At 39.3% G+C, this 19,341-nt stretch overlaps 1 protein-coding gene across 1 annotated transcript; it reads right to left on the minus strand.

The window, feature by feature from the left end:
* Positions 1-4,007: 4,007 nt before the first annotated feature.
* On the minus strand, positions 4,008-17,809 carry LOC138351111 (uncharacterized protein slr1152-like). Its single transcript, XM_069302739.1, has 3 exons — positions 17,746-17,809; positions 7,981-8,005; positions 4,008-4,404 (listed from the first exon to the last, which is right to left on the minus strand). Exons 1-3 carry the CDS (start codon positions 17,807-17,809, stop codon positions 4,008-4,010), a joined length of 486 nt encoding a protein of 161 aa, XP_069158840.1.
* Positions 17,810-19,341: the final 1,532 nt, after the last annotated feature.

Below are 19,341 nucleotides of genomic sequence, written 5' to 3' on the forward strand. Positions count from 1 at the left end.
GTAGCGTAGAAATAAATTAAATAATGATATATTGAATTAAATAGTTAATAAATTAAATATGTTTTGAATCAATTAAATATTTTAAGAATGAATTATACAATAAATTTATAAATTACATAATAAATTGATAAACTAAATAATAAATTGATAAATGAAATAATAAATTGAGAAATCAAATAATAGATTGACGAATTAAATAATAAATAGATAAACTAAACAATACACGTATAAATAATTTTTATAAAAGAATACATTAAACCTAAGAAAACAGTAAAGAAGGAGAAGAGAAAGTTGTATTTCTTAAGAATATTATGAGTTCAAGCACTTTCCTGGCCAAATGCAATTAATCCAGAGGCCAGCTGTGAGAGCTGGCTCTGAGCCGGCTGACTGGGATCCAGCTAATGCTAGACCTTTTTGCATATCAAATAAAATTACATAGCACCGAATTTTTAAGAAATTCTCCCCTGAAATTTCTCAACTTGTATAATACGAAGCAATTATTAGAATGAACATGAGTTCACATGTGCCCAAGAAGACTGTGCGGGTCCGCTTCACGCTGTCATCTCTCAAGCCACAAGAGACAGTGGGTTTGCACTCGAGAAGTCACTCTGGAGGATCCGCCGCCGATTATTCTTTGTCACCAATAAAGGGGGAAGTAATCTGGCGGAACCTCCTACCCGCTGAAACACAAAGTGCCTAGATAGAAAGGTCTCGTTCATAATCCGACAGATATCTAGTTTGAGGATAATTGGCGCAGCTTTGACAAGTCACTAACTTCCTGTCCCCAGTTGAAGATTAAATTGATAGCGACGAGAACGTCGGGGGATCGAACGCCTGGTTTGATTCTCCCCTCTCTCCTGTTCCAATAATTATCTCATGGATACATCAAGCTGTTGTGTTTTTTCTTGAGCATATGTAGACAGGAAACATAAGGTAAATTCAGATCAATAACAAATAAAGATCCTCTAATATCTAAAAAAATTCAGTCATAATCAAAATTTCAAGTCATATGAACTGAAGAAAATCGAAAGAAACGGAGGAACAAAAATTTAGTTAATTAGCTTTCACAAAACGACTTCCATGATGACTGTCCTGAAATGTCTCCAGCACCTTAAAAGATATTTTTTTATTTGCTGAACTTCATCCACTTTTACATAATATGCTGAAAAAATTCTGAAAATAATTTCTCTTCAAGAAACTGCTTTTCCTATTTCCTTGTGTTAAGATCTAATCTGGATATGCAAATGTTATGTTAAAGCACATTAAAATTGATATTAAAAATTAGGAAAAAGTCATTGCAGCCCAAGGACGGTATAACAAACTTAAGGAGTGACTCACAAACTCACATACTCACCAACGGACAGACTCACAGACTCATGCACTAGCACACTCAATGATGGACAGATTCACGGATCCATGCTCTATCAGACTCACAGACTCATGCACTAGCACACTCAATGATGGACAGATTCACAGATCCATGCTCTATCAGATTCACAGATGGACAGACTCATTGACTCATTGTCTAACAAGATCCAGAATCACAAAGATGGACAACAACACCAACACTCACATACAAACAACAGACTAACAGACTCACAGACACATAGGTTAATAAACTCAAAAACTCACAGACTCACCGGTCCACAGACTCACCGATCCACAGACTCATGGTCTACCACATACGTCAGACCAATTCTGGAATATGCGACTCCAGTGTGGTGTCTATATCTAGTCAAGCACAACACGAAGTTACAGAAAGTTCAAAGGTATGTCACCAGACTAGTCCTCGAGTTGAAAGGAATGAGTTACGAGGAAAGGCTACTGGGATTAAAACTTATGTCGCTGAAAGGACAGAAAAATGATGTGAGACATGATTACCACATATATAATTCATAATGGAACTTATAAACTCAACATACAACTTCAAAGGTAAGTTTAATAGAGCTTAATAGGCTCAGAAACATGTACACTTGTTGATTGACAGTGGAGAGGCGGGACTAAAGAATCGAGGTTCACCTCCGACAAGCACAGTGAGGTGAACCCAACTGAGATATTTATAAGTGCTATTAATGCGTGGTTGGCAACGCCCAAAGGGTATTTGTGTACCATCTGAAATAATCTGTGGCTTTCAAAGTAACTTCGTTGATGTTTTATGTTAATCCTTCTCCTTTACTCAGGCACCATACCAATACTTCCTCTTTACCGTGGCACCATACCAATACTTCACCTTTACTGTGGCACCATACCAATACTTCTCCTTTACTGAGGCACCATACCAATACTTCTCCTTTACTGAGGCACCATACCAATACTTCACCTTTACTGTGGCACCATACCAATACTTCACCTTTACTGTGGCACCATACCAATACTTCACCTATACTGTGGCACCATACCAATACTTCTCCTTTACTGTGGCACCATACCAATACTTCACCTTTACTGTGGCACCATACCAATACTTCACCTTTACTGTGGCACCATACCAATACTTCTCCTTTACTGTGGCACCATACCAATACTTCATCCTTTACTGTGGCACCATACCAATACTTCTCCTTTACTGAGGCACCATATCAATACTTCACCTTTACTGAGGCACCATACCAATACTTCTCCTTTACTGAGGCACCATACCAATACTTCTCCTTTACTGAGGCACCATACCAATACTTCCTCTTTACTGTGGCACCATACCAATACGTCTCCTTTACTGTGGCACCATACCAATACTTCTCCTTTACTGAGGCACCATACCAATACTTCTCCTTTACTGTGGCACCATACCAATACTTCTCCTTTACTGAGGCACCATACCAATACTTCTCCTTTACTGAGGCACCATACCAATACTTCCTCTTTACTGTGGCACCATATCTTGAGGTTATCTTGAGATGATTTCGGGGCTTTTAGTGTCCCCGCGGCCCGGTCCTCGACCAGGCCTTCACCCCCAGGAAGCAGCCCGTGACAGCTGACTAACACCCAGGTACCTAATTTACTGCTAGGTAACAGGGGCATAGGGGTGAAAGAAACTCTGCCCATTGTTTCTCGCCGGCGCCTGGGATCGAACCCAGGACCACAGGATCACAAGTCCCGCGTGCTGTCCGCTCGGCCGACCGGCTCCCATTACATTACCATACCAATACTTCTCCTTTACTGTGGCACTATACCAATACTTCCCCTTTACTGTGGCACCATACCAATATTTCTTTACTGTGGCACCATACCAATACTTCTGAGAGTGTAGGGAGATAACATGCTGTCGCTGTGGCGCTGTGGAAGCAGACTCGATTAACACTAAGCTGGTGATTTCGGCCGGGTTCGAGCCTTTAAAGTGAGGATCGACTGGTCCTGATATCAAAGTCTTCGCCCCTTCTCATGCAGCGGAATTTCGTAACCTTGGCCTGGGTTCAACAAGCATTTACTCATCTATTTGCGAAATTTGTACATCTCTTTTAAATCTTTGGCGATTTTGTTTACATTTATTAAAGACGTATGCGAAGCTTTGCAATTAAATGTTGTTATTGTTAAAAAGAGCATCTTAGTGCCTTGGAACTCATATACTGTTTCATAAATGTAAATCAAACCGAGAAAGATGGAGAATAGATCTACAGGTTTCGTAAGTAGATGCATAAATGCGTGTTTAATTTAGGGCGCAGGTTGCTAAGAATTGGCGGGTCGTGTTGCAAGGAAAACCTATTATCGTACGGCTCAAGACGTGTTGGAATGATAGAAAGACCCAATGCTGTTACCAAAAGACATTATACTCACTTGCTTCTCTAACCACCTATACGAATAAAAAGCATGAGCCTAAAAATCCTGGTATATCCTAACTTAACCCAGCACAAACTAATATAAATTTGTAAAAAGAAAAAAAACTGTCCCTGATTAAACAGAACATCACAATTTATTGAACTGCCTCTGTAGCCAACTTCAGCCTCAGCTTAGCCAGCCTCAGCTTAGCCAGCCTCAGCTTAGCCAGCCTCAGCTTAGCCAGCCTCAGCTTAGCCAGCTTCGGCGTAGCCAGCCTTCAGCTTAGCCAGCTTCAGCCTCAGCGTAGCCAGCCTCAGCTTAGCCAGCTTCAGGTTAGCCAGCCTCAGCGTGGCCAGCTTCAGCTCAGCCAGCTTCAGCGTAGCCAGCCTCAGCTTAGCCAGCCTCAGCTTAGCCAGCTTCAGCTTAGCCAGCCTCAGCGTAGCCAGCCTCAGCTTAGCCAGCCTCAGCTTAGCCAGCGTCAGCTTAGCCAGCCTCAGCGAAGCCAGCCTCAGCTTAGCCAGCCTCAGCTTAGCCAGCCTCAGCGTAGCCAGCCTCAGCTTAGCCAGCCTCAGCTTAGCCAGCCTCAGCGAAGCCAGCTTCAGCTTAGCCTGCCTCAGCGTAGCCAGCTTCAGCTTAGACGAACATAACCTAACGATGGATTGACTCAGTTACGTATGGGAACCTCAGTATGTATCGTTTAAGGGATTGTAATTTAGAGAACACATAGAGCTGAAAAAACTTAACCGGTTCCAGTTCCTGTTTAATGGCCACAATCAGTAAATACATTCCATGTAGTGACCTGGAGCGAGTATGTAAGAATGACGCGTGTATGTTTTCTTCAGCCCACTCTCAGGCTGTGTGCTGACCTTGTTGATCATACACCCACCTCCACCACTCACCCTCCATGTATTAAAATTATTCTCTACACAAAAACACCTTAACACAAGGCTCACAACTGATGACGTCGTTCATAGTCTTCCTCTCACCTTCTACACACGACTGTTAGTTCTCTTGACACCAGGAGACGGTCTAGACCCAATGGTTTTAAACGCGTTTATAAACTCGGACGATGTATTCTCAATTCAGACATCAACGCAGGAGTATCTCTTGACCTGACTAGTGTATATCTCCTATCCGCGAGTCCATATCAATATGACAATACAGGAGGTGAGATGTCTATCTCAACCTCGCCCTCACACACAGCTCCAGTTGAAGGTCGGTTGACGAGGAACTCAGTAGCGAAAGGCTGGTCTAGGTCATTAATGGACACTGTAATGGATATGTCGAGGAGATCATCAAAAGGAAGGTGAGGTACCATGCAACTACAGATACAACAGACAACAGTACCTTACCGGACCCCTACAGATAAAACTTTCTACAAAAACTTCTTCTCCCTGACCCACAAAACGGCGGTGAATGTCTTGTAAAACATTGCTGACGTAAATGTGACCCTTAGTGACAACAAGCAGAAGGCTGAACTAATAATATACTATAAGAGGCAGAAGACTGGCAACGTGAGCATGATCAACTCTCCTGACACTAAACACAACACCTTGAAAGAGACAAATGTTGTCTGCCGTCACACGCCACTTGGGGACTGTTACTCCACCCCACCAATCAAAGATTTCAATATAAAGGCAAGACAACAACATCCTTCCCGAGGCTCATCAGAGTGCACAAACAGTAAGCCCCAATCATGGAACAAAAGTGTCTCTGCACATAGCCAAGTCTCTAAATAAAGTCTCTGCACATTACCAGATCATCACCTGAGATATCCTGACAAGCAACTCCTAAATAATCGACAGATACAGCCTCAATAGAAGACTGGATATCGGCAAGGTATTACTCATATCAAAAACAAAAAAAAAACAGAAAACTAACACAAACCTTAAACTCTGTCGTCTTCGAGAAGACGGCAAAAAAGATGAAAAGAAAAGACATTTCAGATTCTCTCTGAACCCATTTTAAATATTTTCTTCTCTTACCACAATAAAGTTAATTTTTATTCATTATGAGTTATATAGTTAGCTTATTAAATTATGTTGCACCTTATAGAATATACACATATATAACAATCACTGTTCTTAAACCTCACCCATCTCTGTAGAAGTAGGGTGCGTGACCAAGATGTAGCAGACATTTCCTCTCTGGATCGTGACACTGAGGCGCTGTTAAAGAAAACTGACTGCTCCTGGATGTCTCGATTTCCTAGTGACTTCCTTATCTTCTGGAACTTAAATACACATTTACCCCCAATAGCCCAGGGCATCAGAACCTATTGACACAAACCTGTAACATTGTTCTATTTTATTGTACGAAAAGTTTTCTGGGTCTCCCTGAAGGTTGTAGCCGAACCACCTTCTAATTAACTGTACTGTAGATAGGTATCGGCGGTAATGTAGATGGACACGTGTTGTCCCAAACATGTTTACCATCCCTCCATGGCTGCAGGGTATCTTTCTGTGTGCTGGGGACTGTTGTCAGGTCTGCATATTTGAAATTCTATTTATATTGTGCCCTTAACTGTAACTTAATAATGTTGTTCACTGTTTCATGTCTAGCAGTCTTTCCTACTGATTTAGGACAGACGACACCATGACTGACGTATTGGTCTTCCGTTGCATAGCTCAGGACACACCAGTGGAGAAAGTGTAGCAAGATGCATGGCAATACACCGTAAGGGCCCGAGGGTCCAGGCGGGAGCCCAAAGAGGAATTAAGGACAGTCAAAAGAAAGTCCCTAGCGTGAGTGGCCTGCAAAGCAAGGAACCATATTTTAGCCTTTCCAGAAGTTGCCTTTCTCATTGCAGAAGCAATGTTCTCCATTTTGAAGCTATTAGAGTGAGTCTACACTTAGTGGGACGTTACATTGGTCCTGCCCACCATTCTCCATTCCCCTGTCCCCTCATCCCCAACTTCCCTATCCCCTCGTCCTACCCCACCATTACCCCCTCTCCTCTGTCCTCTAGTCCTCCCTACCATTCTCCCAATCCCGTCCCCTCGTTCTCCCCACCATTCCCCACTCCCTCGTACGATGCATTCCCAAATGATCTGATGTTCCTATCAGAAAATTGGGAACATCAAATGATCTGATGTTCCCATCTCTGAAATAAAAGAAAAACAGTTTAAGAAAACGAAATAAAAAACAATGAAAAAATACAAAAATAAACTAATCTCACGCAATGGACGGTATGGTAAACAACACAGCTCAATTCCAACGCAATGTCACACTAAATAATAAAATCAAAATGAAGATAATTCAAAATCTATGAAAAATCAATTTATCAATGAAATCAGAAACATTGGAATGGAATCATAACATATTTAGTATAGTGTGTACTGCTCCTACGTGCAACAGATGGCGCTGTTTAAAAAAAAAATAACTTGTTTTTTACCTGTTAAAGGAGTGGCATCGATACTTGCACTCACGAAATGAACGGGTTGGAAAAGAACACAGCATAATTCCAAAGCAATGTCACACAAAATAATTAAATCAAAATTAAAATAAAGATTTCCCCTCACATGAAAAACGCATGAAAAACACAGTTTTCTTTTCTAAAAAAGCATGTTTTTTTCTCGTCACAGATGTATATATAAACCCGCTCGGATGCGAATGGAACGTTGTGTGAAAATTTCAAAGTAATCGGTGAAGAACTTTCGGAGATTACCGATATGGAACAAACGAACATATATATATATATATATATATATATATATATATATATATATATATATATATATATATATATATATATATATATGTATATATATATATATATATATATATATATATATATATATATACGTATATATATATATATATATATATATATATATATATATATATATATATATATATATATATATATGTATATATATATATATATATATATATATATATATATATATATATATATATATATATATATATATATATATATATATATATACACACATGTAATCTGACCGATCTTTGGGTCAGACACTCAGACACATGTGCAAGATAAATTCCTAACTAACACACACGTGTTGACGTTCAACAAGGGTGCACGCAGAAGCATTCACTGATTCCCACATATGAATGCAAATGAGCAGCAGACTGTACACAAAGGTGTGCTTGTGAACCAATCAGCATATTCATGATCCACTTAAGACTACGAGACACCCTCAATATGCCCTTGCCAGCTTTCTTCAGTGACTCTGCCCCTCTCCTCAACTGTCTTACTTAGTCTTAAGTCTTTCATCAGTATCTAAAATGGGATAAATCTATTTTTAACACTAAGTGAATGTTTTTGTTTACTTTAAAAATAATGGCAGGTTTCCAAATATTCTTGAAGTAGATAAAAATTGTTATCTGTTTCTTATATCTCGAGTTTCGAAAATTTAAATATTTAGCTGCATAAGATGACCAAACCACACGCACCAGAAGATGAAGAAACGACTATGTTTCGGTCCGTCCTGAACCATTATCAAGTCGTATGGCCATTATCATTATCACATACATCTTGATAATGGTCCGGAACGGACCGAAACGTAGTCGTTTCTTCATCTTCTGAGGTGTGGTTTGTCATCATATCTTCAACCCCGTTATTGTGACTCATCTCTTGCACTTAGCCGCATAAGTTTCTTTTACTGAATTAGAGCTAAAATATATTTAAACAGAATAAGTAAAAATAAAAAAAAGTTTCCATTTATTCTCTATTTACATAAAAAAAAATATTCTAAAAAGTTTGCAGATGCACACAGAGTAAAAAAGACTTCAATCGCACAGCTTCGACTCAACTCTCGCTCTCTCCCACGTTCATGGCCGACAAGTGATCGAAAACTACTTAAAAGTATCGTCTACCAAGAGGACCGACGGCCAGGAAAGGCAACAAGGAGAAGCAATACGTACGTCTGTGGCCTCCCGGGGCGGTCTGCGAGACAGCGAACTGAACAAACACCGCAACCGCACCACAGGCTAAGAAAACACAAGAGTCCGGAGTGACTTCTTGAAGTGCCACCTTTTATTTCTGAAGCAGGTTAAGAACTCTGACGAGAGCCATTCAAAAATGCCTCGAGGGATTCCGTCTGTCTCAAATGGAATTCGGGACCGGGAGGCAGTAATGGCAGGAGGGTTGGAACTTCAGGAGAGACATAAAGAAGAACCAGATGGCAAGTCTTGGAGCGTCATTTGCAAGTGAATGGCCAGCTCGCAAGGTGCTGCTTGAGGAAAACTGACTACGGGAGTAAGCGTAAGTCTGTAGCATATCATTATGTGGATTTCAAGCTAGAATTTAAACATTGAAATGAATGACTAGGTTTTGGCAAGAGAGATGGAAACAAGTAAAACATTTTGCGGTGTCTGCCTAATGTTGGGAGGAGGAGATGGTTCACATCAGCGTATCTCAGAGGTATGGAGATTTGGGGCCTGTCATCTTGTAAGAGATATGTTGCAATAGTACCCGTTTGAATGAATACACAACGAACATGCGAACATGCACAGTGATACACGCACACACACACACACACATTATATATTACATATATACATACATATATACATACATATATATATATATATATATATATATATATATATATATATATATATATATATATATATATATAATATATATATATATATATATATATATATATATATATATATATATATATATATATATATATATATATATATATATATATATATATATATATATGCGGAAAATCCACAGAGAAATATGAAATGAGGTGAACGTTTCGGCTTGTTAAAGCCTTTGTCAACACCAGACTGACTCATATATATTGATGACCAGACCACACACTAGAAATTGAAGGGACGACGACGTTTCGGTCCGTCCTGGACCATTCTCAAGTCGTCAATCGACTTGAGAATGGTCCAGGATGGACCGAAACGTCGTCGTCCCTTCAATTTCTAGTGTGTGGTCTGGTCAACATACTTCAGCCACGTTATTGTGACTCAACGCCTTCATATATATTGAGTCAGTCTGGTGTTGACAAAGGCTTTAACAAGCCGAAACGTTCACCTCATTTCATATTTCTCTGTGGATTTTCCGCATAAAATGATCAGTGTTTTGTGATCGTCAATTGCATATATGTATATATATATATATATATATATATATATATATATATATATATATATATATATATATATATATATATATATATATATATATATATGTCGTACCTAGTAGCCAGAACGCACTTCTCAGCCTACTATGCAAGGCCCGATTTGCCTAATAAGCCAAGTTTTCATGAATTAATTGTTTTTCGACTACCTAACCTACCTAACCTAACCTAACCTGACTTTTTAGGCTATCTAACCTAACCTAACCTATAAAGATAGGTTAGGTTAGGTTAGGTAGGGTTGGTTAGGTTCGGTCATATATCTACGTTAATATTAACTCCAATAAAAAAAGGTTGACCTCATACATAATGAAATGTGTAGCTTTATCATTTCATAAGAAAAAAAATAGAGAAAATATAATAATTCAGGAAAACTTGGCTTATTAGGCAAATTGGGCCTTGCATAGTAGGCTGAGAAGTGCGTTCTGGCTACTAGGTACGACATATATATATATATATATATATATATATATATATATATATATATATATATATATATATATATATATATATATATATATATATATATATATATATATATATATATATATATACAATAGAGGTGAAAACATGGGGGGATACATAAGGGATAAATGTGAGGTGAAACTTAGAGGCTGCAGAAGGCTTATTGGCCCATACGAGGCAGCTCCTATCTAAACACAAAGATTAATCCAGTGTAATTGGCCTATTATGTTGGACATTGTCTTCTGTGTTGGCATCGATATGTTTATCGATGTATATATCGATGCCAACACAGAAGACAATGTCCAACATAATAGGCCAATTACACTGGATTAATCTTTGTGTTTAGATAGGAGCTGCCTCGTATGGGCCAATAAGCCTTCTGCAGCCCCTATGTTTATCCCTTATGTATCCCCCCATGTTTTTCACCTTCATTGTATTATCACCTGACCCAGTGTGGGTATAAAATCAACTAGTATATATATATATATATATATATATATATATATATATATATATATATATATATACATATATATATATATACATATATATATATATATATATATATATATATATATATATACATATATATATATATATATATATATATATATATATATATATATATATATACATATATATATATATATATATATATATATGCATATATATATATATATATATATATATATATATATATATATATATATATATATGCATATATATATATATATATATATATATATATATATATATATATATATATATATATATATATATATATATATAACTGAAAACTCACACCCCAGAAGTGCACATATATATATATACATATATATATATATATATATATATGTCGTACCTAGTAGCCAGAACTCACTTCTCAGCCTACTATTCAAGGCCCGATTTGCCTAATAAGCCAAGTTTTCCTGAATTAATATATTTACTATAATTTTTTTCTTATGAAATGATAAAGCAACCCTTTTCTCTATGTATGAGGTCAATTTTTTTTATTACAGTTAAAATTAACGTAGATATATGACCGAACCTAACCAACCCTACCTAACCTAACCTAACCTATATTTATAGGTAAGGTTAGGTTAGGTAGCCAAAAAAAGCTAGGTTAGGTTAGGTTAGGTAGGTTAGGTAGACGAAAAAACATTAATTCATGAAAACTTGGCTTATTAGGCAAATCGGGCCTTGAATAGTAGGCTGAGAAGTGCGTTCTGGCTATTAGGTACGACATATATATATATATATATATATATATATATATCTAGTCTGACGCGACACGGGCGCGTTTCGTAAAACTTATTACATTTTCAAAGACTTCACAAATACACAACTGATTAGAACTTGCGTTTCCCTGATTTTATATCTACATTTGAGTGAGGTGGGAAGGGTGATGTGGCATTACATTTGAGTGAGGTGGGAAGGATGATGTGGCATTAGAGGATATTAATAGGGTATTAAAAGTATCAACACAAGACAGAACACGAAACAATGGATATTGAATAGAAGTGTTTGTAGAAAGCCTATTGGTCCATATTTCTTGATGCTTCTATATTGGAGCGGAGTCTTGAGGTGGGTAGAATATAGTTGTGCAATAATTGGCTGTTGATTGCTGGTGTTGACTTCTTGATGTGTAGTGCCTCGCAAACGTCAAGCCGCCTGCTATCGCTGTATCTATCGATGATTTCTGTGTTGTTTACTAGGATTTCTCTGGCGATGGTTTGGTTATGGGAAGAGATTATATGTTCCTTAATGGAGCCCTGTTGTTTATGCATCGTTAAACGCCTAGAAAGAGATGTTGTTGTCTTGCCTATATACTGGGTTTTTTGGAGCTTACAGTCCCCAAGTGGGCATTTGAAGGCATAGACGACGTTAGTCTCTTTTAAAGCGTTCTGTTTCGTGTCTGGAGAGTTTCTCATGAGTAGGCTGGCCGTTTTTCTGGTTTTATAGTAAATCGTCAGTTGTATCCTCTGATTTTTGTCTGTAGGGATAACGTTTCTATTAACAATATCTTTCAGGACCCTTTCCTCTGTTTTATGAGCTGTGGAAAAGAAGTTCCTGTAAAATAGTCTAATAGGGGGTATAGGTGTTGTGTTAGTTGTCTCTTCGGAGGTTGCATGGCTTTTCACTTTCCTTCTTATGATGTCTTCGATGAAACCATTGGAGAAGCCGTTATTGACTAGAACCTGCCTTACCCTACAGAGTTCTTCGTCGACTTGCTTCCATTCTGAGCTGTGGCTGAGAGCACGGTCGACGTATGCGTTAACAACACTAACGAGTGTTGTTAACGCATACGTCGACCGTGCTCTCAGCCACAGCTCAGAATGGAAGCAAGTCGACGAAGAACTCTGTAGGGTAAGGCAGGTTCTAGTCAATAACGGCTTCTCCAATGGTTTCATCGAAGACATCATAAGAAGGAAAGTGAAAAGCCATGCAACCTCCGAAGAGACAACTAACACAACACCTATACCCCCTATTAGACTATTTTACAGGAACTTCTTTTCCACAGCTCATAAAACAGAGGAAAGGGTCCTGAAAGATATTGTTAATAGAAACGTTATCCCTACAGACAAAAATCAGAGGATACAACTGACGATTTACTATAAAACCAGAAAAACGGCCAGCCTACTCATGAGAAACTCTCCAGACACGAAACAGAACGCTTTAAAAGAGACTAACGTCGTCTATGCCTTCAAATGCCCACTTGGGGACTGTAAGCTCCAAAAAACCCAGTATATAGGCAAGACAACAACATCTCTTTCTAGGCGTTTAACGATGCATAAACAACAGGGCTCCATTAAGGAACATATAATCTCTTCCCATAACCAAACCATCGCCAGAGAAATCCTAGTAAACAACACAGAAATCATCGATAGATACAGCGATAGCAGGCGGCTTGACGTTTGCGAGGCACTACACATCAAGAAGTCAACACCAGCAATCAACAGCCAATTATTGCACAACTATATTCTACCCACCTCAAGACTCCGCTCCAATATAGAAGCATCAAGAAATATGGACCAATAGGCTTTCTACAAACACTTCTATTCAATATCCATTGTTTCGTGTTCTGTCTTGTGTTGATACTTTTAATACCCTATTAATATCCTCTAATGCCACATCATCCTTCCCACCTCACTCAAATGTAATGCCACATCACCCTTCCCACCTCACTCAAATGTAGATATAAAATCAGGGAAACGCAAGTTCTAATCAGTTGTGTATTTGTGAAGTCTTTGAAAATGTAATAAGTTTTACGAAACGCGCCCGTGTCGCGTCAGACTAGAAATAAAAATGAATTTTGGAGAAGTGATTTTTGATTTACCTCCAACAGTGAAGCATAATGTACGAAAGATTGAGAAAATTCGTGTTAGAATTATTAATCTTACTTTTTCGGTCATATTTAATAAAATATGTCTACAGGAAAGACTGCTACCAAAATATACTAATATATATATATATATATATATATGCAAATCTTCGTTTGTTCAGAATCACTAATCTCCGAAAGTTCTTCACCGATTGCTTTGAATTTTTCACACAACGTTCCATTCGCATAGGCGCATGTTTATATATACCTACTATGTACATGGCTCACCTGTGGCAGAATTTTTTTTTATTTAAAAAAACAGCGCCATCTGTTGGACGTAAGAGTAACACACTCTGTAATCTTCAAATGCGAACAAGCCTGAGTTTTCAGTTGCATATAGGCCTGGGGACCATTCAGGCGTGTTCGCATTTGTGTTCCTCACGTGTGCCCCAAAGAATGAGGTGATTTGATAAAATACCATGCCCAAGATTACCATCAGAGTGCCGGCGGGATGATGGAGAATTAGCCTCGGCTACCATCATCTTTTGTCCGGTCGTGATGGTCGAGTGGTTAAGGGGTGTTGTACACCAGTTGCAGATTGCTCCTGGCAGTATGGGTTCGAGTCACTTCTGGGGTGTGAGTTTTCAGTTATATATATATATATATATATATATATATATATATATATATATATATATATATATATATATATATATATATATATATATATATATATATATATATATATATAACTTCCCAAGTTAACCTACTTTTTAAGGTGTTCATCATCCTACAGTAGCCAATATCTAGGTGAGTATGACCTGTTAGATACAGGTCATATGCCATATTTAACAGGAAAGCTCTTCCAGTGGATTAGGGTGTACTTAAGCAACAGAAGTCAGCCAATCAATGTGAGATGAGAAATCTCATAGTGGCAAAATATCATTAGTGGAATCCACTGATGGTCAATGCTCGTGTCTCTCCTGTTTCTGATTTTTCTTCTTCCAGATGAAATACTGTATTATCCTCAATGTTTCCTGATGGTATGAGAATGATAAGTAGATTAGTTTAAGGAAATTATCAGGTGCAAGTACTAAACAATTACGACTATATAGAACTTGGAAGGGATATGAGGAAAACATTTTAGGATGGGACGGGGGGGGGGGGGGGGAAGGAATAGTGCCCAACCACTTGGACTGTTCCGGGATTGAATACTGACCTGCAAGAAGGGAGACCATCGCTCTACCGTCCAGTCCAAGTGCTTGGTTAATGATCAAGATAAAACAAATACTTCAAGATAAACTGGGCTCACCTAAAGAATGGTCCAACAAATTACTTCTAGAGTTAACTCCAAAGCAAATTAATGAAGCTAGGTGCAGTGCACAAGGTGCCAGGCAAAAGATACTTAAACGGAATATTAAATCATTCAGAAACCTGTAATTTACTTTACAAAATATCATCAATAACCTATCAAGACTCTATTACAGATTATCACAATATGGACAAGTGTCATATAAGACAGTATTTAAGATTAACATAATATATACTATCATCTTAGAGGAATGTGTTTTGCATATAGAGATAAAAACCGCGTCTGTCAATGCTATGGAGTGAATTTGGAGAGTCCCAACAGTGTTGAAGCAAAAACGATTTTCCACATTAAATAGAGCTACTGGAAAGTGACGAACGAAAAATGTAAGTTAGGCTTCTGAGGAAACAGTCCAAGGAACGGAGTAGGCCTGATTAACATCCCCGAATCAAGATGTGGAAAGTAAAATAATCCAGAGTAACTCGAAAAGAGTTACTTAACGTATATTAACCCAGAGTAATTAGAGAAGAGTTGCTTAAAGTAGCTTAATCCAGAAGTGTTAAAGTAGATTAACCAGAATAACTTGAATAGAATTACTTAAAGTAGATTTACCCGGAGTAACTCGAGTAAAGTTACTTAAAGTAAGTCTACTCGAGTTTCAGTAGAGTAAAATACAGTAATAGGATAGTGCCAGGAATCGAACGAGGGCGCACCAAATCACTGCTACCACTTTCAACTTCAACTTCCCCCCCCCCCTCTCTAAATTTATAATATCCTTGTATCCATGTCTCTCCAGCATCTCGCTTATCCACCCGAAGAATCACCAAACCGGATATTACAATATCCGCATTAACCTACGACTTCTCAGCGCTGTTAATAGCTGCTCCTATATGGAGATTATCTCTATTGGCAGGAACTACGCCTCTGCAACTTCGAAATATATCACGTGAAATGGTCAAGTGATGCTTGCAACAGCGTGCGATTTTACGGAGACGTGGTAGTTTATTGACTTCTGTGGCTGCTGCCGTAGAGCCAGTAACACCTCCCGTCTCTACAACACAGCGTGGGTACGTAGGAAGGTGGGTAGGTGGGCAGGTGGGCAGGTGGGCAGGTGGGCAGGTGGGCAGGTGGGTTAGAGGGCAGGAGAGGAGGAACGCAGGAGAGGAAAACCAAAAAGTAATTTTCAGCACTAGAATTATTGGTGTAGGAAGCCATAAGATGGAGGAAAAGATGTACAGGTTTCGCAATTAGTTACGAAATTTGTTTATGATAGAGCCTGGAAATATAATCACTACAGATAAACCAAACAGCATGCGAGAAAATCTGTACAGCAGGGCTTTGGGATCAAACATGCGTCCTGGGTGACCTCAGACTCACGAATTATCCAAATATTTTCTCAAACAAATATCTCTATATTGTGATTCCATCGAGTAAACAGCAGATATGTTCACTATCATTCACTATCCTCATTATCATTACATCTACGACACAACCACTTAAATTTATCAGAGAAAACATGTTACACTAAAAAAAAAAATACTTCACGAAATCACATTATATATGTTCACAATTATTTATGTAAAAACTGTAAACATTAGTTATACAAAGCGAAAAGGAAAACATATACAAAGGTATTCTATTTAACCATCATTTCATACCAATATACTCTGAGGTCTCCCCGCTAGGCGACCGACAATATACAAAGTCCCTGTACACATAAATTTTCGATAATGTATACAAAACAAATATTTAACATTCCAAGAGTCATATTAAAAAAAAGTCCCGTTGACAAGCGGACGTCAAGGCAGGGGTCAAGGCAGGGGTTGAGGCAAGGGTCGAGGCAGGGGTCGAGGCAGGGGTCAAGGCAGGGGTCACGGCAGGGGTCGAGGCAGAGGTCGAGGCAGGGGTCGAGGCAGGGGTCAAGGCAGGGGTCACGGCAGGGGTCAAGGCAGGGGTCGAGGCAGGGGTCAAGGCAGGGGTTGAGGCAAGGGTCGAGGCAGGGGTCGAGGCAGGGGTCAAGGCAGGGGTCACGGCAGGGGTCGAGGCAGAGGTCGAGGCAGGGGTCACGGCAGGGGTCGAGGCAGAGGTCGAGGCAGGGGTCAAGGCAGGGGTCGAGGCAGGGGTCGAGGCAGGGGTCAAGGCAGGGGTCACGGCAGGGGTCGAGGCAGGGGTCGAGGCAGGGGTCGAGGCAGGGGTCGAGGCAGGGGTCGAGGCAGGGAACTAGGCAGGGGTCGAGGCAAGGGTCGATGCAGGGGTCAGGGTAAGGGTCGAGGCAGGGGTCGAGGCAGGGGTCGAGGCAGGGGTCAAGGCAGGGGTCGAGGCAGGGGTCAAGGCAGGGATCGAGGCAGGGGTTAAGGCAGGAGTCACACACAGAGCTGTGGTTAAAGGATGCAAAGTGTGACCAGATTCTTAAAGCCATCGGGGATCGAGCACTGACCCTGCAAAAGGAGAGAGATGAACAGAATGAGAGAGAAAATAAAATAAAAAGATGGAGAGAGAAAAGACAGGATAAAGGTGGGCGAACATGAAGAGAGGGTAAGAGAACAAGAAAACAGACACATGACGACAATGACGATTGGGTACCGGGGTTCACGGTACTGAACCGAAGTTCACGGTACTGAATCGAAGTTCACGGTACTGAACCGAAGTTCACGGTAGTGAGCCGAAGTTCCCCTATTAACTCTGGTTCAAAATAGTGAGCGGATGTACACGATATTAGAACAGAGATATACGATGTGAATAGAGACACATTCATCACATACCTCCTTGTCGTTTTCTGAAAGCATTCCACCGAATTGCCTCTTCAGCCTGATCACATGGTCTCATTCAGTCCGTCTGTCTATCGGGTTAATTTACCATCTGTCTGTGTCTGTACTTCTATCTTTATGTCTTCTGTCAGTTCCTATCTATCTGTCTGTCTCTCTTTCTCTCCATCTCAATTTCCATCTTTCTCCCTTCCATCCCGGCAGCAATGTTACTAATCGGATCTCCATCCATGGATAATGTAACCGGGGAATTGACCGCTCTCTAATCAGCTTATATCATGGCGCTTCAGTTTTACCGGAGGAGACCCAAAACACACACACACACACACACTCCCTGGGAATGGTGGAAAAACACACGCCTCGGTCTGAGGCAAACACCATAAAAAATGAGTCCCTCGCTACAGGCACACGAGCCCTCCAGACCAAAACACATTATTCAGTGTAAGTAATGGTGGGTACTTAAGTGACAATGGCTCAAAGAACTGTCACTATGTATAAATATATAAATATATATATATATATATATATATATATATATATATATATATATATATATATATATATATATATTATAAAATGTATATTTATGGGTGTGATTAATAGCCTAGTATGTAGGACCTAGGCATTTCTAGGGCTAGTATGCAAGGCTCCGATTTGCCTAACAGGACGAATAATTTTCGTTATTTTAAAATATTTCTTTCCGGATTGGTTCTTTTCTAATAATAGTAATTATATATTATATTAAGAACATATATTAATGACTTTGTTATATTGGGTTATGTTAGGTTGGGTTTGGATAGGTAAAGTTTCAGAGAAATAAAGAGAGAGAGAGAGAGAGAGAGAGAGAGAGAGAGAGAGAGAGAGAGAGAGAGAGAGAGAGAGAGAGAGAGAGAGAGAGAGAGAGAGAGAGAGATGGATGAAGGTTCAAACTTTTAGTAAGTAGTAGAATTTTTAATTAGTTTTCCTTTTATAAAGATAATTGTTAATATACATTTATCAACATAGTCTTGAAAGAAAGAAATACGGAACAGTGAATGGAATTTCAAAAGATATATAATGAAACATATGGAAGGGAAACCGAGGTATACACACACAAGTCAAACGAGTATACACACCGGTAAAACGGGTATACACAAGCCAGTGAAACGGGTAAACACACAAAGACGATGAGTCACAATAACGGGGCTGAAGATATGATGACCAAACCACACATCAGAAGACGAAGAAACGACGACGTTTCGGTCCGTCCTGGACCATTATCAAGTCGTGTGTAATGGAGAGAGTGATTGATTGATGAAGATTTAGCCACCCAAGAGGTGTCACTGGCATGTATAGCTGCGTAAGTGGTAGAATTGTTTGGAGTGAATGTGATGGGAGAGAGGAGTGTTGTTGTTTTAGATTCTGCTACTCGGAACAAAAAGTTCCAAGTAGCACGGACTATGGTGAACCCGAAGTAGAGGCTCTTTGGAGCCATTATTAGTATCAATAGCTGATACTGGAGATCTGGGGTTTGTGTCCGTGGGAGTCACATGTGGGTTCCCGGGTAGGGGCGGGATTTCCGAAGGGAGTGGGTTTGCTGGTCGAGGTATGGTG

The sequence above is a fragment of the Procambarus clarkii genome, chromosome 48 (genome assembly GCF_040958095.1).
Source record: "Procambarus clarkii isolate CNS0578487 chromosome 48, FALCON_Pclarkii_2.0, whole genome shotgun sequence".
NCBI classification, from domain to species: domain Eukaryota; kingdom Metazoa; phylum Arthropoda; class Malacostraca; order Decapoda; family Cambaridae; genus Procambarus; species Procambarus clarkii.

What these genes read in the sequence shown, in the direction of transcription:
- LOC138351111 (XM_069302739.1), bottom strand. Translation starts at nt 17,809, where the DNA reads ATGAGACCATGTGATCAGGCTGAAGAGGCAATTCGGTGGAATGCTTTC. An exon ending in TTTCAGAAAACGACAAGGAG is followed by an intron (nt 8,006 to 17,745) that starts GTATGTGATGAA and finishes ATCCCATTTTAG; the next exon opens with ATACTGATGAAAGACTTAAG. An exon ending in GATGAAAGACTTAAGACTAA is followed by an intron (nt 4,405 to 7,980) that starts GTAAGACAGTTG and finishes ATCCATCGTTAG; the next exon opens with GTTATGTTCGTCTAAGCTGA.